This window comes from Eumetopias jubatus, unplaced genomic scaffold, assembly GCF_037043125.1.
Source record: "Eumetopias jubatus isolate StellerSeaLion01/CBP00866 unplaced genomic scaffold, mEumJub1_p1.0 scaffold_4, whole genome shotgun sequence".
NCBI classification, from domain to species: domain Eukaryota; kingdom Metazoa; phylum Chordata; class Mammalia; order Carnivora; family Otariidae; genus Eumetopias; species Eumetopias jubatus.
In genome coordinates this window covers 78,818,806-78,839,826 of record NW_028274810.1, presented here as the reverse complement: position 1 = coordinate 78,839,826, position 21,021 = coordinate 78,818,806, and the positions used below count along the sequence as shown (strand labels likewise).

General features: G+C 52.7%; 1 protein-coding gene across 1 annotated transcript in view; it reads right to left on the bottom strand.

The window, feature by feature from the left end:
• The window catches only part of GRIK3 (glutamate ionotropic receptor kainate type subunit 3), a 213,568-nt gene that overhangs the window by 7,016 nt on the left and 185,531 nt on the right, over positions 1–21,021 (bottom strand). The window contains exons 11-13 of the mRNA XM_028113913.1: positions 15,256–15,479; positions 9,695–9,813; positions 7,009–7,226 (exon numbers count right to left, since the gene is read on the bottom strand). Of these exons, the coding sequence (XP_027969714.1) occupies positions 7,009–7,226; positions 9,695–9,813; positions 15,256–15,479 (561 nt within the window). The remainder of the gene's footprint in view (positions 1–7,008; positions 7,227–9,694; positions 9,814–15,255; positions 15,480–21,021) is intronic.

Here is a 21,021-nt window from a genome sequence, read left to right as displayed (position 1 = left end):
TCAACTAACCACTCAACTATCCCCCTAGCCTTTTACTTATTCATCCATCCATCCATCCATCCATCCTCTCATTCATCATGTTCATGTTCTCACCCACATACTACCTACACACTATCTCACTCTCCCATGAAGCCAGTCATCCATCAGTAAATCTCAAACACTGGCAAAAGGAACTTGACAATGAACCACTCAGGAAGCCCTGCCCCACTCCTTCTGTCTCAGAAAGGGATGAGAACTCTTCTTTCTGCAAACTCCTCCCTATATCCTCCCCCAACACACCATTCCTCCTTCACACAGTCACGTCGAGTAGAAACAGGTTCCGACATTAAAACATAAGTTCTTTCCAGTAATACTCCACCGTAAATGGACACAGAAATTTCTTTTGGGGGTCGGAGGGCTGTTGAGGCCAATGGGCTTTGAGGAAGACACATAAAAGCCTCCAGTGGGTAAAGGAAGGCAGTGAGGGAGATGGAAGAACACCAGAGAGCTGGGGCCAGTTGAGAGAAGAGAGTGAAGCTGGCCGTGACGCTGATTTCAAGTGGTTCCGCTCTCCCAGCTCCAGTGCCGACAAATTCACACCTCCACCAACTTTAGGCAGGTGGCTCTGAAATCCGCATCCTGAGAATGGCCACCGACTGTGCTTACTCTGTGTCTGGGGTCTCCCATGCTCAACCACATCCACTCATGGTCTCTGCTTCCCTTTAAGTTCCCTCCTGTCTTCCAGATGCTGTGATTCCAGGACACGTCCCCAAAAAGTTCCCCTCTAGCAGCGCGGGGCTGAGGCAGGGAGGGACATAGCTGGGGCCCCTCCGGGAGCATCGGGTCCCTCTCCCGTCTCCTGGGCCTGGTCACCAGAGGCCAGAGCTCCTGTCACTGGCCCGAGCTATAATCACCACCCCAGGGAACGGAGTCCCACACAGCTACGACTCCCACATCATCCTGCCTGTCCCAGCTCCAGTGGGAACCTTAATAAGCATTGCTTCAGGGCCAGTCACACAAATCAATTAATGGAATTGTTTGGAGCAGCCAATATAGGGCGATGTGCCAGGACAGAGAAGCTTTTTTTATCAGTAAAATTGGCAAGAAAGTAAGTTTCAGGCTCACGACTTTCAATTCCAGCCTCCTCAAAGAAGTAAATTGATTTTTCCCCAACTGAAGATACTTAATCTTGAGAATTTAACATTTCTGTACAAGAAAAATGTATATAGGTATATATAAAAATATCTATCAATTTCAAAGGGAACTGAATCCCAGGGAACGTGTGCAGAGAGGCAGTGGCAATGTGATTCCATGCGAGACCTTGGGTATTTTCCATGGTGGAAAGGAGACCTTTCCTCAAACTAATTGGCTTGCTTATCCTGGGTGTGGAGGCTTTGGCCTTATCAGATCCACATGCTTGAGCAGTTAATCATGTCTGTGGGATTATTTCCGTGGGGACCAGGCAGCCTCCCTGAGTCTGCTGCCTCTGCCTGCCATCACAGTCCACCTTGCCAAGGACAGACTCACTGACCCTCCAGTCCTGCAGTAACCCCTGCTCTTGGTGCCTGCCCCGAGGCTTGTGTGTGTGTGTGCAGGCGCGGGGGCAGGGGGGCAGGCTGCAGGCTGGCCCATGCAGAGGAGTTTGGGCTTTCAGGAGGTGAGGGCTGCAGGCTGGGGATGGAGGCAGCCGGAGGGGGTCAGCTCTGCTGCTTGGACTCTGGTGTCACGCCAACCTGGGTTCAAAGGCCAGCTCCTTCTGCAACCACAGGCCAGTGATGTCCCATCTCTGAGCCTCATTTTCCACATCTGTAAAATGGGCGTTAGCTGAGCACAGAGCTTGGTCCCTACGAAGTGCTGGACGAGTGGCCGGCATCACATTATTTCTCTCGAAGCCTCTGTTCTCACATTTGGAAACTGGGGATAATCATTTCTACAGTGCAGAGTTTCTACAGAAATTAAATGACACAATGCCCGGGGTAGAAAACCCCAGTGCTGACAGGGGCAGGGGGGCAGGGGGAGCCGTAAATATGGAAGGAGGGAGCACTGAGTAGGATTCTGAGAGCCTGGGAAAGCTACTGCCTCTTGGCTCCCACAACTCTTGTTCTGCAGGCGAGCAGCTAAGTGATGCCAGATCCTTCACATTTTCAAGAAGCTGGAAATGTGAATATTTTAAATGCAAAAATCTCTCCATTTTAAAATGCTGGCAACTCACATAAGAAAATGTAAGCAGTGTATGGTCCCCAAAACCGTGTCTGGGGGCTGAGCAGGCCTGTGTACCACCACTTTCAACAAAACCATAAGAATGGTTAGCACTTCTTACAGCGTGTACTCTGGGTCAGGTGCTCAGCTGTGACTCTATTACGCTGTCTCTGTGAATGATCCCACTTTGTCATCTCGATAACTCTGTGAGGGGGGTTCTATTATCAGCCCCGTTCTATAGAAAGGCCCAGAGCGGTCCTCAGTCACTCGAGTGTTCAGTCACTTCCTCTCGCCACAGGCCCAGCCCCGCACCTGTCCCTGCTCCTCGGCCTGCCCTCTCGGGGTCTCTTCTATTCTGAGGGTCTTGGGGCTCCTCCCGAGTTCTTAGCTCTGTGCAGTGGCCAATGGCCATCCTGTGAGAGGCACCAAGGTCCTTCCCAAAGCCCATGGTCCTCCATCTGGAGGGACTTGGAGGAAGGGGGATTCTCCAGGTGTCCCTTGGCTGGTCCCTCTCCAAAGTGCCCCGCTTAAGTCCTCTGGGGCCTATGGGGCAAAAGGAGAAAAGGGTCCAGCCTGCTTCCTAGTCTTCTGGGTCTGCCAGCTGGAGGAGCATCTGACTCGAGTGCGCCTTGTGTGCCCGGTGCTGGGCTAACCACCGTACACAAAGGAGCGCACTGAGTCCTCTTGCTGACTGCTGCGTATGGGGAGCCCGTATCCGTGTCATACAGGGGAACAAATTGAGGCTGGGAGAAATAAAGGGACTTACCCCAGGTCACCCAGCAGAGCCAACACCCAGGACTCAAGTCCTGGTCTGACTTTTAACACCAGGGTGACCCAACCGCGCCAGGCTGCACGGCACTGAATCCTGCCTGGCCCCTGAGTTTTGGAGGCCCTGCTTCTGCTTGAAGGCAGGGCTCTGATTCTAGACCAGCCAGCAGATGGGCCAGGAGAACCTGGAGGCTGAGATGAGGTGAGCCTTCCAGCTCAGGGAAGAGTCGGCGGAGCAGCTGGAAGATGGGGCGTTGGATGGAAGGCCTCTCTAGGCTCCATCGCTAGGGCCAGACAAGGCTGTGCAAGGGGGTGGGGGGCTTGATAAAGCTGGAGCCCCGGGGAGCCTGGGATCCTTGGGCCCCAGCTCTGGTCTCTTCCCTGAGCAGGAGTCCGTCACGCACACCGCCGTGACGGGCCCCCCTCCCCCACCGCAACACGGAAGGGGGGCTAAATCCTTGCAGAAGCCATCTTCCGACAGCCTGGCTCCCTTCAAAGCTGCCCAGTGAACACGCTTCCCCAGTGTTCTCCTTTATATTTGCCTACATATTTTTACAGCCATACAGTGCTTTCAAAGACTTCCTTTTTCATCTCCTAATTAATTTTTATCTTCCCAGACGGAGGGAGGACAGCATGGGAGATGCTGTTTGTGATGTCTGCTGCTCCCCGACAACTCTTCAAGTGAAATTTCCTTCAGAGCGCCGGGCCTCCTGGAGCGTCTCCCAGGCTGCAGGGTGGGCGCAAGGGCTCCAGCCAGATCGCCAGGGTTCCAATCCCAGCTCAGCATTTCACCAGCTCTCCATCTTAGGCAAGTTCGTGCGAACTCAGGTCACTTTGGAGCCTACCTTCCTCAGGTGTCAGATGGAGATAAATTATAATAATGGTCTCTACGGTCTGGGGTTGCTGTGAGGATGACATGCGTGAATGCAGGTCAAGTGCCCAAATGTGGCCGGCACCGGGTAAGTGCTCGACAAATGTTACTACTACCGTTGACCTGGCCAATGTCTCCTAGACATCCTGTGGTTACACCTGAAGCTGCTCCCTGTTCAAGCCTAGTGCCACAGCCACTCATGGGCAGGGGGGAGGACTAGCCCTCTAGAAGACCCTAGAGTGGGTGTGGGGGAGGGCGCTGCATGTGCACACAGAATTATCTGACCTTGCATTGTGCTTCCACCACCGATCTGCTGTGTGATCATGGGCAAATCACCCACCCTCTGTTTGGAGAAACAGGTTCAACTCAGGTTTCCTTCCAGCTCTAACTCAAAAGTGATAATGAGGAGGCTACCACCTCCTGGGGGAGAGGAGTGGGGACTGGGAGGGGGATGTGTGACTGGAAAGCCCAGCTATGGAGGGTGGGGGCTGGTAGGGTGGGGAGGAAGGAAGCTTGTCTGGGGAACTTCTGGGTGGGTGTTGTGCTTCCAGCTCATGATCTGAGGTGGGGTTAATATCCCCACATTCAAGCTCCTCTCCGCCTGCAATGCGGTCCCATTGCTGCTGTCAGTGATAAGGGAGCCTGGGCTAGAAGAGCTTCCCTCAAATTCAAGCAGGAGACAATGTCGCCAGATGTCCAAGGGGATTAACTGGTGATCAGGAGAGCGGGAAAGCGGGGTTGATTCTGCAGGGCGATGTGGAGTTACTGTTTCTGGCCAGGAGCCCTTGTAAGCATGGGCCCCGGGGCCCCGGCATCCCAGCTGGGTGACAGCATAGGTGTCCCTCCTCTGCCCTTTGGGCTGCACTATATGCAGGGATGGTGCGTGAGGGCGGAGCAGGCTGCTGGAGGCGCTGCTTGATGCTGAGGACAGCAGCGCGGTGGGGGCTGGAACCAGGCTCTTGGAAGCCAATCTGAGCATCTTAGCGTGGAGGGAGGCAAGGGCATCCAATCTGCGGCAATGAGCCTGCAGCGGGCTTATTTATGCCGCTTCCCTTTGATCAGGAGCCCTGCTTCGAGATGGGCTCATGTGTAATGCATGAGAGATGCTCTGGCACAGTCAGAGGGCTGGGCCGCAGCCTGGGGACAGGCACAAGCAGGCACATTTGCACCAGCGTGCGCACCCCCCCCCCCACGAACCATTACACATGCAGACACATGCACGCAGGGGCCATCACACACACAAACAAGCTCTTACACATGACCTACGACACACACGGATGCCCATCCCCCCAGGCTCACTTGTCTAGATACACCCGTGGGGACATTCAGGCAGATAGACACACATATAATCTCCATGCACATATACATATAACCTGTATACACTCATAGGCACATATCCATACGCCCAGAGCACACACATGCTTGCCAGCACACATACAGATTTTTGCAACTACTCCTGTCCAAGCACAAAGACACACATACACCCGCACAGGTAGACTTTGTACATGGGCACCTGTGTGTCCACATACACACCTAAATGCATGTTTCTATGGATTATAAACTGTGACACACACACACACACACACACACAGGCATCCCCTGCACACACACTCACGAACACATACCCAGGGTCCCAGGGGGCTCCTACCATGCCTGTCACAATGCTTCTATCTGCCCCAAATGCATGACAGTGACCTCTCAGGAAGGCCACATTGGCCACTTCTTGGTGGTAACAGCAGTATCACAGGAGGGGAGATCTTTTCCTCTCTCTCTCCTCCTCGCTAAACATCTGCTTCCACCCTCAAGGAGGGTTCCAGGGAGGCCAGGGGGGCGGAGAGTGCTGGTAAGGCTCTGGTGCTCAGGAGGGAGAGGCTTTCCCTCCCAATCCTCTGCTGCCCTCCCCTCGCCTCCTTCAGGCCCGGCTGGAAGCTCAGTCCATCCCTCCGAGGCTTAGCCTGGAAGGAGACCAGAGCTGGGGGATGCGGAACCAGGGTCCAGGCTTCCAAGTGACTAATAAATAAATAAATGGATGAATGGACCTACGGCCCCCAAGTTCCTGATCCTGACCATTTTGGAGAAACCATGAGAGCAGAGGTTCTCATTGTGGCCCCGGGACCAGCAGCACCGGCACCTGGGAACTCACTAGAAACATGCATTCTTGGCCCTGCCCCAGACCTACTAACCCAGAGGGTGGGGCCCAGGAATCTGGGTTTTCCCAAGCCTCCCAGGTGATAGGGATGCACACTCAAATCTGAGTGTGGCCTAGAACATGGGCTTTTGGAGGAAGGCAGACCTGGGCCCTTCAGCTGTGAGTTCTTGGACAACCTGCTTCATCACTCTGAGCGCCTCAGTTTCCACATGTGTAAAGTGGAAATAATCGTAGTGCCTACCTCACAGGATTGGTCATGAAGATTCAGGGAGGCAAGCCATTAGTCTGGCCCACTGTGAGCTCTTGGCAGCGGTAGCTCTTGTGACTTTTATTTTCATTTCCAGAAGGACATTTACCAGTTCTCAGGGTCCGTCAGTGGGTTAGGAAAACCCTAGCTACTCTAGTAGGTGAAAACCTTGGGAAACTGAGCCAACACCCTACAAAGCAGGAGGAGCAGGAGAGCCCTGGCCAGATCCCCATCAGAACAGTTACCTGAGCAGGTGACGACGGCTTTATCTGGACACCAGTGGTCCAAGAGTGTAACGTGCAAAGAAATGTTCATAAACGCTTGTTCAAGTTTTAACCTCCTCCCTGCCTTGAAGGATGTGCTCCTTGCTACCCTCTCAGTACTGGAGAGCTCACGGCCAAGGGCAGGCCAGGCTCTTGGGACATGGATGCCACAGAGACCTTAAGCCAAGGGCAGGGAACCCCCTGGCCCCCACAACTGTTTGTGTGTCTGGGCCACGCTTCTCCTTCTCCCTTTTCCAGCCTCATTCTTCCACCTGCCATCCTCTGAGGATTGAAGAAAACAGCACATTTACCCTGCTTGTCCCAGGTATGAAGATGTGTAGGATCTGTGCTGGGACCAACTCAGGTGGCCACATCCTCATCAAAGCTCCCCAAAGCCAACTGGTCTCAAACAGGGAGGAATGGCCTGAGCCTTGGGGATTCCTGGCCCACTGATGCTGTGAAGTTAGGGATGGACAGCGAAGGGTGTGGGAGAGTCAGTTCGTGGTGCGGCAAGGGAAGGAGAGGGTCTCACCTTGAAGAAGGTCATAGTGGCCCCGTCCTTGACAGCCCCGTACTCGATTTTGGTTTGCTTGGCCAAGTCATCAGCAGAGTCGATGGGCGATTCCATGCGCTCCACGGTCAGAAAGGCAGCCAGGTTGGCCGTGTACGAGGAGATGATGATGAGCGTGAAGAACCACCAGATACCCCCGATGATGCGTGTGGACAGAGCTTTGGGCATCAGTTCAGACCCTGGGAGAATGGAGAAGGCAGGTGGTCCCTGACACGGTCCAGGGCTGCTCAGGCCCCTCTGGGTCACGGATTCCACTGATTATCTAGTAACAGCTCGGCAGAGGTTCTCACTGTGCCCCCCGGACCACCACCAGCAGCAGAAGAACACCCTGGGAACTTGTTAGCAATGCACATTCTCAGGCCCCTTCCCAGGCCCTACTGAATCCATCACTTGAGGGGTGGGGCCCAGCAATCTGGGTTTGGGAAGCCTTCCAGGCAGTTCTGATGCAGGCTAAAATTTAAGAACCACTGCTCTAGAATGACCCTCACTCGCACGTTTCACAGGCTCCTCAGCCCCTGCCGTCCCCGGTTCGGAACGGGTAGCAGTAGATTCAACCTCTGCAGTGAATCCTGCTCCCAACTCTGTGTGATTGTGCCAGACGCTTTCCCTCCCTGGGACCGTGCAAAGCCCGGAGACTGGTCCTTCCTCTGTCCCAGCCTCACACAAATACCGTGAGGCTGCAGCGATATAATTGCAGGAGAAAGTGTGTTGCAGATACAAGCGGGATACAAACGCAAGATTGCCTGCTGGTGCCTTGCTGGAGGAGAAAAATCAACATTTTTTGAAGCTCGTTGCCGAAATAGATCCCTCTTCCTCCCCAACCTTGGGTGTGGAGCACAATTTAGATGAAACCTTCTAACTGAAGTAATTAACTAGGCGGTTTTCAAGAGATTTAAATAGCAAGTGACTCCTGAACTTCCCAGAATATTTGGACCTGTAATCTGAAAAGTGTCTGCTTTGATACGGATGATTTTTTTTGTCTCAAAGAAATCACTCAAAGGAGAGTTTTTCAAATACATAACTATTTTTCTCCCTCCTAATCAAAACTTGGTGGGGGAATACATCAGGGGCCGGGGCTTTGAATAGCAGCCAGCGGAGGGCGAGGAGAAGCGATTATTGCAATGGGGGGCTTCCAGGTCTCTCCCAACTGTCACTGAGAAAGGATAATGGACAAGGAAGCAAGGTGAGGCTTCGGGACACTCATTAATAGTGGGGACAGAAAGAGGCACTTCCGCTGAAAGCTGCCTGTGGCTTCCCAGCTCTGGAGACCACTGAGGCTCCCCAGGCGCCCCTCCCCAACTGGCCACACGCAACCTCATATACCTGCTCCCCCCAACCCCACCAGATTGCTCCAACCTAGGGCAAGAGCTGCCCCTGCAAGGGGAGAATGACTTGTTTTCCTGGTGGACTGTGCCAGGCTCTGCTGGATCCCTACCCAGACCCCTGCACTGGCCTCTGTCGTGGCTGGGAGATTGCTGGAGTTGGGGAATTGGGGGCAGATTTCTCTCCCTTCTTTCTCCTTCATTTAAGCACCCAGCACAGGGCTTGGCATGTAGTGGTCACTCAGGACACGCTGGGATAATAGCATTCATTTGGCATTTGCTGACGGATGTCTACTGAGGGCCACGGTTTGGACTGGGCCTTGAGAACACACACAGGTGAGTGAGGGGTAGGGAATTCTTTGCCCCCTGGATCTCCTTCCCTTCCTTGCCTCCTTGTCACCCACTGCCCCTTAGTGGATCCTAACATAGGCAGAGACTTTGGTTCCATCCCCATCCCCCCATCCCATCCCCTGAGTTAAGAGGCTCTGGACATACGACTCGACAGGCAGAAACAACGAGCTCGTGGTTCCTGGCCAGCAAGGCTGGGGAGAGGGGTCCTCCTTGGGGGGGCTCCTCTCCCGCCACCTGTCCTTCAGCCCATGGTGTTTCTGCAGCCAGTGAGGGTGCTCTGCTTTCTGAGACATTTGAGCAGCTGCAGATCTGGCCACAGGGTGGGCCACCAGGCCAGGGTCAGGTGCAACATACCGGCCCTCCCTCTAGAGGATGTAAGAAAATGCTGTCCTTCTGTGCATACCCTCCCTGATGCACTCACCGCCTGGAACATGACCCTTCTCACTCCCAAGCTCCCCACGGCCAGATGGTCACCAAGTCCTGTCCCTGCTACATCCTGAAGTTCTCAGAGTCCATCTCTGTCCTCTACCCTCATGGCCATGACCCCAGTTCAGGTCTCATCCTCTCATTTCTGCAATGGCCTCCCACCCAGCCTCCCTGCCTCCAGTCTCCCCTGTCTTCCGCTCAACTTGACCCAGCCAGCGTCTAAGGTGATGGGGGGCCATCAGTGGGGTTGGCCCCAGCAAGCAGGAGGCCGTATGTTCACTGCAGCTGCAGCAGGAGAGGTTAGGGATGAGCCCTGCACGCGATAGGTGGGATGACTTCTCTGCTTTAGCCTCAGACCCTGAGCCAGTCCAGTCACAGGACTGGTGGAGGACAGGGACCTGGGACAAGGGTACGTGGCTGAGTCTCCAGGTGTCTCCAACCTGCTGGCAGCTCTGCAGGTCTGAAGCTGCCCTGGAGGCTCAGGAGAGGAGGCACCGCCCCACCCCCCCGCCCCTGAGAGGAGAGCCTTGGGGAGAGAGGGCACCTACCTTGCTGCATCAAGGACCCCATCCCGAACCAGAAGCTGTTTAGCAGAGTGAAGTTGTTTTCCACCACCTCGGAGCCCGGATTGCAAGGATGAGCGTCATACCACTCGTAAGGGCTGAACCTGCAGCAGGGAGAGGGGAGCGGTGGGCGGAGCTGCGGGGAGCCGGGAGGGAAGGGGCACCCATGCTTCAGGGAGCTGCCTGCTTAGCAAACATCGATGTGCTGCCACTTTAGCATCCATTTACTTAGCGTTCTGCTGGGGAGGCCGGGAATGGGAAATCAGGGCCATTTTGCTTCTTGTTCTTTATTGTTAGTGCCCTTTTCTGGTTGTAAAAGTAATTCAGCAGTATCTCTTAAAATTAAAAGCGCACATGCCCTTCAACCTAGCAATTTTGCGACTCATTATCCAGCCTAGAAAAAACGCCCATACATGAGCATAAAGAGAAGCATGTGAGGGTGTTTATCAAAGCATTGTTTGTAATAGCGAAAAACTGGAAACAGCCTCAATGTCCTTCAACAGAAAAATGATTAAGTAAACTCCGTCAGAAGTTTATTTATTATTATTGGTCCGCAATGTCACACGGCTCAGAGAAGAGAATGAGAGACGTCTAGATGTCCTGAGAGGGAAAGATCTTCCACCCCATACTGTTTGGTTTAAAAAAAAAGAAAAGTGATAAAAAATAAGAACAATATGATCACATTTATATAAATAGATTCCTAAAGATACAGCTCTATGCCTCTTTAGGGATGTGTGTATACAAACATGTTGGAAGAGTCTAGAAAGATTCCTACCTAAAAGATATCAGCATTTACCTCTGGGGAGGGGAGTTATCTCAGGGCAGCCTGTTGCTTTAGGTGGATTAGATGAATTTTTAGAAAATGAGAATGGGCTTTTCAATTACTTGTATACTTAAAATGGAAAAAAAGCAAAACATACACTTCATAAAATATTCAAACAATATAAAGAATACAATGAAAAAGTGAAAGTACTCCAGGATCCCACCCCCGGAGAGAACAATGTGTTACATAACTGTTTAGATTTTTCTCTCTGAATATACAAATACCTGCATGACAGGGAAAAATTGTTACTTAAAACCCCCCACTGCCTTCTAAGGAAGAGAAGTCCTGATAACTGGAGGGATCTTTGTTTGCTGCATGAATCCCAGGTGAGGCCATGTAAGCGGGAGGAAGCTAGCACGCTCTGGGGGAGATTGGGAGACCCTGGAAAGAGCCCCTGAGAGGCTGGCGTGGGGTAGGATGCTGAGATGAGAGAGGCCCAGAAGGAGAGGCATGTCCAGTGGAATTTTGTTCTGTTTTTTAAATGTATGATATGCTTTAAGTATGATGTTGTGACTTGTCCATCCCCCTTTTAAAAGCTTTAATAAATTATACATTGATCACCAAAGCTCGTGTGAGAAGAATTTTGCTTTCACAAAGTGGGAAGATCCTACACATATGAAATTTTAAAGTGAGGCTTCAAACCAAGATGGGGATATTCAAAGGGAATGACCATGAACTGGCTAGAGGCTCTACAAATCCACAAGGAAGAGATAAAGGCTGAAGGGAGGAGAGGCGGAGACTGCTCTGGGAAGCTTCTGGAGAAAGCCTCGGGAGAGCGATGCATTCAGTGGTCCCTGCGTGCCTCCTGGGAAGTCTTGGGAGAAGGGTGTCCACGGAACTGCTGAGGGAGCTGGCGGGCGGCTCTGTAAAGAGGTGGGCCCCGCCTGGGGATCTGGAGGGCAGGGGCCAGGCTGATGCATGCCTCCCAGGTGCACGAAGGAGGGGGAGTCCCTGCTGCAGGGTATTGGCCTGCACACCCAGACACAGCCAGGTATAAGGACACTGGGCCAAAAGTGTTTCCCTGGACCAGATGGGCCCAAGCAGAAAAGAGATCCAGGCCAACTCCACCTTGAGTCCTATCTGAGAAGGGCAACAGGACTGCGACGGGGAGAGTCCACGGGGCAGGGGCTGCTGGGGGGTCAGGTGCTGATCAGGGGAGCACGCCGACCCGGGGAGCAGGCCAACCAGTGGTCTGATGTGTCAACAAAGGTAGAAATGTCAAGGACTCTACTGGACTCAACCTTCTCATTTCTGAACTGAAACAGTGTTTGTGACTAGAGAGACACCCTCGGTTCCTGTGACCTGGAAATGAGCCAAAAAGTGAGACCCTGGCTGAGCCTTCACGGGGCAAGGAGAGCCTCAGCTCTGAGCACCTGGAAGAGGGAGGAGACACAGTAAAGATGATTCTGGATGAGACCTCACAAGTCCTGCGTGGCTTACACACATCCACGATACCTGTGGTCATTTTTAAACACAGGAAAATATCGTACCATAGTGCTACCCAGAACTTGGACTTTTCCCTTAATAAGCCACCGGCCTCTTTCCAGGTCGGTTCTTCCAGATCTGCCTTACTCTCTGCAACTACTTCAGAAGTGTTTTCAACCACTCCTCTGTTGCCGGTGCTTGGCCTGTCCCTGTCCCCCACTGTTGCACACTCTGCTGGAAGAAACAGCCCTGGGGACACCGCCATGGGCACCCATGCCGAAGGGCCGCCCTCCCTTCTGAGGTGAAGCTTTCTAGATTTGGGGGGACCGTAAAGTGGGGCTCAGTGGTGACTTTCAACAGGATAAACTCCCAGGGGTGGACTTGCTTCTCATGATCGGACTACTTGGTTCTAGAATGGGCCTCTTGGTCATCAAGTACTGTAAGGGGCCTGGCTCCTCGCTACCCCTTGAGGTGGACAGTGCAACGGGGGCCCATTTTACAGATGGGGAGGTGGTTTGGAGCAGGCAGGGGAGGGCGCCCCTGCAGTCAGGGAGCTGGAGGGTCCAGATGCTAACCCCCAGGCCACAGGAGAGAACAGGAGCAGGCTGGACGCTGAACAGTAAGGAAGGTGCCACCCAAGTTAGCGATGGATCTTGGATTAATGGCTCACAGCTGCAAAGGACTGTCATAGCCTCGCACTTAGGTAGGAGCTAGTGGAGGCTGACCTAGCGATACTCGGTCTCCATTCATGGGAGAAGCTGAGGTCCAGCCCCAGTGATGGAGGTGTAGAGGGAGCACCAGCTGGCCGGGACCATCTCTTCCCTGGGATGCTCATCGGCACCAGATGTGACCAGAAGGAGATTCCCAGGAGCTGGACTGGCTGGCAGCTCACCCTCAGTCCTGCCTCCGGGATCAGGCATTTAGGATTATCTTCTTGCCTCGAGTGCCCACTATCCTGCTCTCCATGGTGAGAGCGCACCCTCCCTTCCGCTCTCCTTGTACCTCTCCAGGCATAAAGCAAGACTATCCCGCTGGCAGAGAAAGGCCTTGGTCAATGCGTGGCCTCCTGGTGCTAGACAGACACAGGCCAGACCAGGCCAGTTTGCAAGATGGACAGCCCTGTAACATGCCACGGCTGCCCCGCAGGGGGGCCTGGGGCCCTGCCCATGCTTCGCCAACCCCATCTCTTGGGCAGCGGTGTCCAGCTCTCCAGCCGCCAGTCTGGAGTGGTCCAAAGGACACAGGCCGCATGGAAGGGGCACATAGGGCCACAGCCACCCTGGAGATGTGCCCTGCTTGACCCTGACAGTGTTGGAAAAAAATCGAGTTAGTGGCTACCTATAAAAGCCACGAGGTGTCACATAAAAAACCCGAGTCTCTCTCTTAACACCAGGAACGCAACAGCGCCGGCCCCGCATTCCTGCCTAGTGCAGTCTCCATCCAGCCATGCGGTCTCTCCCCCTCCCTGCTCCCCTCTCTCACGCTTCCTGTCTGGTCCCGCGGGCGCTGGGGTTTGCCACCCTGAATTAAAATGAACAGCTCTTGCTCAGGAGTCCGACTCCATAAGAGAACGCTTTCTGACATTGGGCACTGGCTGAGCCTCCCTGAGCCTCATCTGCTGCTTCTGCGAAGTGGGGAGAGTTATCCCCACCTCACAGGACCTTTGTAAGGATCAGGCAGGGTGCGTGTGAATTATGTGAGTGTTACATAATGTGGTAATTGTACTGTGATGCAGCTCATGGCCCTGTGGCCAGGTCCCTTGTCCCTCTCCTGTCCCCTCAGGTGTCCTGTGTCATTGCAGCAGCTGCAAAAGTCCCATCTCTCTTCCAGAAAGTCTCCCCAGCCTAACCTGGCAAAGGGGGTCCCCTACCTTCCCTGCCAGGAGGCAGGAGGCGAAAAGCAGGCTGAAAGGCCAGAGGTCGGAGGGGGACTGGGCACACATCGGAGCCATGCTGGAGAAGCTGGAGCTGTTTTCCAGGGGGCGGGGAGCCCAGAGCGAGCTGGATCTGCTAAAATTACGGCAAGAGCTCTGGAGAGTGGCTCCTGCTTTCAAAGGCTTGTTAGGCCATTAGAAGAAGAGGCTTAATGCAGGCCTCTCCTGCAGGCTGGGCTGCCGGCTGGGGCTGTGGGGGTGGGCAGGCGGCATCCGCCAGCTGGCAGCCGAGGGTTTCCGAGGCAGGACAATTTCCTCCCTCACATCCTTCCCTTTGGTCTCTCTCTGTGCGGGAGGAGGGAGCGAAAAGGAGCAGGGTGGGAGGAAGGCTTTCAAAGAAGACTCAGGAGGAAAAAAAGCCCAAACACGAAGTCCTTGGATCTCAAATCACCTCTCCAGAGAAGTCTCTCTTTGCACCTTGTTAGGATTTAGAGAAAAAGAACCAGGGCAGGGGATGGGACTGGAGCCTAGAAGGAGGGGGCGGAGGGCCTAGGGACCAGGAGCCACTCTCTTGGGGCTGGGGCAAAGGACAAATGTCCAGGTGGCCAGAGATGTGGATTACAGATAGAACCCCAGGTGATGGGAGTTCAAATGCCGGTCACTTGTTGCTAGGATGGCCTCGGTGAGCCTTAGATGTCTCCCCTTCGTGCGGGTGGGCGGCTGAGAGAATTAAGTCACATAATGCCTGTAAAGCACAGAGCACAGTGCTTGGCAAACACCAGGTGCTCAGCAAACACCGAGCTAAACCTGTGCCTTAGTGAGCTCCTCCCACCATCCACCAGCGAGTATGTGCTGTGTCTCCTTCGTGCGAACGACCGAACGTACAAGGGGGTTGCCAGCGTGTGTAATGGACAGGGATGTACGTGCCAAGTTTTCACACGTGCGCACGTGTGCGTTTAGTGTACGTGCCAAGTTTTCACACATGCACACGTGTGTGTTCACGTGGTACAATTCCTCCTGCTGTGTGGACCAGGCAGACGAAGTCTGTTTTCCAAATTTCAGTCCACTCGCTGGACCATCCAATGTACCTAAGTCTGTTGTCCTGGGTGCCTGGCCCAGGTGGTGCAGCTCTGGGCAATGACTTAACCTCTCCAAGCCTGCTCACAGGGCCTGGGATACGACCGCTGTCTTCCGGTCGTGGGCACAGACCAGGGGAAGGCCTGGGGGATTCAAGCTCGCAGGGTGGGGGGCTATGGAATGTTCCTTGAAGGATATAAAGGGATCTGAGCCTCAGTGAGGGAGAGAGGAGCAGGCACAGCAGTGGCCTGAACCTTGGCATGGCTAAGGACTGATGAGGTGGGGACCAGTCTGGCTCCCGGAAACCCCAACCATGGGCCAGAGCTCTGGCCAAGGCATGGCTCTTACCTGGCAATGACAAAGAGGACACAGCTGACCCCCAGGTAAGCGAGGAGTACGTACATCCAGATGTCTGGGGACAGGGGGTTGAGGAAGGAGAAGACACTGGGGTTGGTGCCATTGGGCTTTCGATACAGGATGCTCACACCGAGTGTCATGAAGGGCTTGGAGAAGTCGATGGCCTTCTCGCGGACATGGGTGATGGTCAGGGGGGCCACGGCCAGATCTGCCTTCTGCAATGAGAGAGATACACACAGACAGACATGAGTAAAGCCTCAGACTAGTAGGGGGAAAGCACCTCTTCTTGGAGGAAGGGAGGGAAGGGAGTGGCGTCCGTTTCCAGAGCCTTGAGGTCACTCGACCACAATGTTTACAAATCCTTCCCCTGTGCCAGGCCATGCCCAGAATGCTGCGGAGACAGCGATGAATTAGACGGAAGCCCTGTTCTCCAAGAGCTCATGGCTTTCAGAAGAGGACAGTGGTATCAACATCCAGAGAGTGGAATCCTATGAAAGTTATACCCATGCGGTTCATTCCCAAAATGGTGCTCTGTCAAATAGATACAGTTCAGCAATCTACAAACATTTAAAAATAACTCATGTTCTTTATTGGTGACTTTCAAACATCATGAAGAGGACACAGAATCCAGAACAAACCTTATTTGAATCTGCTTTCCTCTCCTAACCACTTCTTGACTGCTTTTCCTGTTCTGGATATTCTGTACATCCTAAAGGCCTCAAAATCCAATTGGGCAAAAATAATGCCCTCTTTGGAGGCAGAGGCGAGTCCAGAGCCCTCTTCAATAGGTGAGGGGAGGGGGGAGGGCAAAGAAGAGGAAGAAAGGAAGGGGGTGGGGAAGGCTAGGAACATTCCTATGCTGGTCAATTTTAGCTCATCACGATCTTAATGAGGGTCATAATTAAAGGTCTATTATTTCTATTATCTCCTTGGTCTGAGCTTTTCTTGATTAACAGTCTGTAAGCCCTCATTCCCATTTTCCCAGCCTCGTCCCTACTGCTCTCCTGTTCCATGAGGCCCCATTTAACTGCTTCCTGTTTCCCACATTCCCTTTTTCACCTCGTGCTTTGCACACCTTGCCCTATTGAGAATGCCCTCTCTCTGTTGGCTCTTACTAGCTTCTGTATTTCTTTGCACATGCTACCACCTCCAAGAAGCCCTCCCTGATAACCTCCAATGCTAAACCCCCATGAAGCTTGCTCTGCCCCATGGTAAGGTCCTAACCCACTCAGTGTGAATGCAGGATGTGTGACCATGTGACTTTTTGTCTTATCTGCCTATTTACCTGTGACTTCCTAAGTGCGGTCAGGCTGTAGCTGATACACTGCTTTGTACATTCCCAAACCCCATCTCAGCCTCTGTTAATATTTGTTTGTTAATAGTGTTTCCCTCTGGGAGGGCTCCTGTGGGTATTTACGTATCAGAATGTGAACCAAGTTATCGCTTCCCTGTCTCGGGGATGGGCAGGACCGAAAGAGATATCAGGTACTAAAGACTAGCAGTAAAGACCCTTTTGCAAAAGTGGGATGGCTGCTTCTGAGACCCTTCCAAGGCAAAAGTCTCTAGGCAGCCACCCAATGGCTTGGTCCAGTTTCCTTCCTTCCTTCCTTCCTTCCTTCCTTCCTTCATTCATTTTATGAGCTCTGCTAAGCACACTAACGATACAGAGCTGAGCCAAGCAGAAATGGTTTCTGCCCCAGGGCTTACAATCTATTTGGGGAGACGGACATTAATCAAACTGTTTACTGAATGGTAGCTGTTAACACCATCTCTGACTTCACCAATCCTAGAATAGGAACCAGCAGCCAAACTGAAGTCAGACTTTAAGGAAGGGAAGCCTGATCTGGGTAGACGGCAGGTGTCCCAGGCTGGGGGCGGGGGGTGCTGGCAAACACACGACCCTGATCTTACAACCCCAGTGTTTTTCCTTTTAATGGCAGGCCCCACAGCCGATTATTGACATTCAAAGCCCAAGGGTTCAGGGAACCTTAGGACCTGGGACAGAAGAGGGAGGAAGAGCCTATTACAAAGGACGCATCATACTGGCACCTTCCTTTTGTAAATTTCTGAATGTGTGCATTGGAACTTGCCTAGCTTTGAAGGCAGAGAAAGAAGAAATGCCCAGCTGCTGCCACCCTGGCCCCCTGGAGCCCTCAGGGTGTGTACAAATGAATGCAACAAGAGGAGAGAACGATCAGGGAAGGTACAGAGTGAGTAATGTGTCTCTGCTCAGTACCTACTATGCTCCAGTCTGGGACACAGGGCTGAGCAGGAGACCCAGCTCCTGTTTTTATGGAGCTTCGTGAAGTGAGCCCCTGCTGGGAGATGTCGATAGGACTCAGCGGGGTGGGGACTAGGGTGGGACATCCTGGAAGTTTCCTTTGATTCCTGAGTTCTAGGATCCTCTAGAATGTTGGCATAAGAGGGGTGTAGTGGGCTTTTGATTCTAGAACTTGGTCTCCCCTGGCCCTGTCCCTTCAAAGCACATTGCTCTGGGAGAACCTCAAAGTCAATTCAATGGTGTCAATCTTCCTCTGGCTTTGATGGCAAGTTGGATGAAAGGACTAGTGATGGGAGGGTAGGGGTGTCTGCAGCCATGCTTGTTTCATGAGAAGCAGTCCAGGACTGATGAGGAAGGGCTGGGGGCCCTTCTTCCCCAGCACCATCCTGGAGCCTTCAGAATCTTCCCAACAGCTTCCTGCTCTCCAGGTCTCACAGGTCAGAAGGCGGGCGTCTGTGGCCTTCTGTGTCTACCGCAGCGAGTCAGCTGGTCAACCTGCCCTTCTTCAGGGGGAGCTTTGAGGAGTATTCTCCCTTGGGCTTTAGGAAGGCTGGCGTTCTCCACTTTGATTTTGGTTTAGGCAGGAAACACTACATTTCACCATTGGTTATGATTTCTCTAAAAAAAGACATTATTTTGTCCAGCTTTCCTTGAAAGCATGGAACAGATGTCAAGTCTCTACTGTGTCAGTTCATTACTCAGAATGAAAGGCCCAACCTTGGCAGGCTCTTCCCACTTGTGCAAGTTTTCTTTGAGGACAATTCATAAAATCATAGGCTGTCAGAGCTGGATGGGAGGGAGACCTTTAGGAACATCTCTTCCAACCCTCTATTTCTTATGGAGGGAAACTGAGGCTCAGAGCTTATCCAAGGCCTTTGCTCTCATATTCAAAGTAATCATGTCCTTGAACAAACCAAACCTCTGACTTGTCCAACACATTCGTGAGTCTTATGGGTGATTTGTTGGTCCCATCTGCCTGAGGACCTTTCCATACTTTTTCTAAACCTTTAAACTGGGCAGGACAACCCTTCCAGGATCTTACTTCATCCCCATAAGCAGCTTTCCACTTCCCAAGAATCTGTCAGGACCCACCTGGTACCAGCCTCTCCTACTCTACTCCATACTTGCATGGGGCCACTTGGCTCCATTTGCTCTACCACGTCTCCAGCAACCAGAATGAAGGCAAGAATGACTTAAACAGCTGCAGCTCTATATTTTGGCTCAGAGATCCAGCCACCTTGGCTGCTGGCTGGATACTAGCCTTGTCCCAGAAAGCAAAACCAGGAAAACCTCCTCCCAGATTCTAAGAACAGACTTGTGACCATGGTCCCACTTTGGGCCACTTCCCACTGATCAGTCTCCTCTTAAGACCTGCCCCCTGAACCCCAGCTTGATACCTGTGTCTGGTGTCCCTGTAGGCCCCTGCATACTTGCATTCTAGGTATGGTCTCCACCAGATTCCCCATCTCTGTGCTCTGCCTCTTGGTTCGGATTCCCTGGGGTGTCCTGTTGCTCAGACTGGGACCTGCTACAGTTAAAATAGCAAGAACCACAATCATTCCTGGATGAGTCCCATATGCCAAGCACGGTTAAGTGTGTTACGTATACCACCGTATAGGATCCTCCCAGCAGCCCCACGTGGCAGGAAATGTTACCACCACATTCTAGATGAGGGTCCCATGGGTCCATCAGGCTAGGAAGCTTGTTCAAGCTCTACTGGTTTGGGTGACAAGTGTTGGTGGCATAGTAGTGAGTACAGCTGGTGAATGGCGGGTAAATGGCTGAGCCAATACTTGGACCCACTTCACCGTGAACTCAAACCCCCATACAAGCTGCATGTAGTGTGTTGAATTGTGCACCCCCTCCAAATATGTTTAAATCCTAATCCCTAGTACCTGTGAATGTGACCTTACTTGGAAATAGGCTCTTTTTCTCCCCCCACTAAAACAGTCTTTTATTCTTGCCACTGAGATTAAACAGCGTCAGATAGATTGCCAGGAGAGTATCTTGGGCTGTGCAAAGGGAGGACACACTCTTATCTTCAGTGGGTGTGTTCACCTCCCCAAAGATCGGGTTTCTCTGGCTCCTGCTGAGTGCCCCCAAATTCATCAGTGTGCTCACAGTCACTCTTGGGCTCGCAGCACCATGGGTTTTAATGGTGCAATGGCTCTCGGTGGGAGCCTGTGTTCATCTGGTCTCCGAGTGACAGTTCTCCCTCACATGTCCAGCAACACTCCCCAAGTGGTTTCAAATTCCCATATTACCACTGCATACCTATCCGAACAGCCAAAATAAAAAAAAGATACTGATAATACCCGGTGCTGATGAGGATGCAGAGCAACGCATCTCTCTTAGGCTGTGGGCAGGAGTGTAAAATGGTGCAGCCACTCAGGTCGCCAGTTATTAGAAAAGACTAGAACTCAGGAGCGGCTGCATGGAAGCGATTTATCAGGCAAGGTATGTGGGAAGGGACACGAAACTCCCATGTCCTCTCTCTCTCGGGGCACTCCATTCTCCTCGCATCTCCACGGGTTCACCGACCTGGAAGCTCCGCAAACAGGGTCTTTGCGGAAGTAATCAAGTTAAGATGGAAGCCATACTAGATTAGGCTGAACCCTACATCCTAGGCCTGGGGTCCTTATAAGCAGAGAAGAGGACATACAGGGACACACACAGAAGGCCTGTGGCACTAGAGACAGAGACCAGAGTGATGCAGGGTCAAGCCAAGGAACACCAAGGATGCTGGCCACACTGGAAGCCAGGAGAGAGGCATGGGACACAGTCTCCCTCAAAAGGGACCAACTCTGCCAACACCTTGACATCTGATTTCTGGCCTCCCGAACTGAGAGAGGAGACATTTCTATTGTTTTAAGCCACCTAGCTTGTGGTCATTTGCTGTGACAGCCCTGGGTCACTCCTACATCTGCTGCTTAGGGCCTGGGCAGGATGCTCCTTCTCCCGCCCCATTCAGATGAGCAGGCCTGGGCCCACCCTGAAGCTGGGCTGCATTCCCAGGGACATGAACCTGACTCCGGCTGCCGACCATGGCTGCCACAGCGTCTCCTCAGCATACACTTTGCATTGCCTGGCTGCGCTTCTTAGCCCTACGGCTGTGGAACATGCAAATTCATTCCCATTTCCCTCCAGATCCTTCTGCTTCTGCTTCCACAGTCCACCAAGAAAACCAGTCTCACTCCTGCCACCCATGCAGGACTTCTCCACAGGGCTCTGTCTGCTGGCTCTCTGCCCACGTATGTGGTATCCCTGGAATTCACCTTCCAGTCTTTTCTCAAAGTGGTGTTGCTCCAGCTAGAATTCCCCCACTCCCAATCCTGCTTCATTTACAGCAAGACTTCCCTCTGCCCTTAGGATAAAACATTCTTATTAGGGCTTCCTTAAGCCTTTCATGATCTAAGAGAACTTTTTGTCCAAGAGAACTTTCTACAATGACAGGAATGTTCTCTATTGGCATTGTC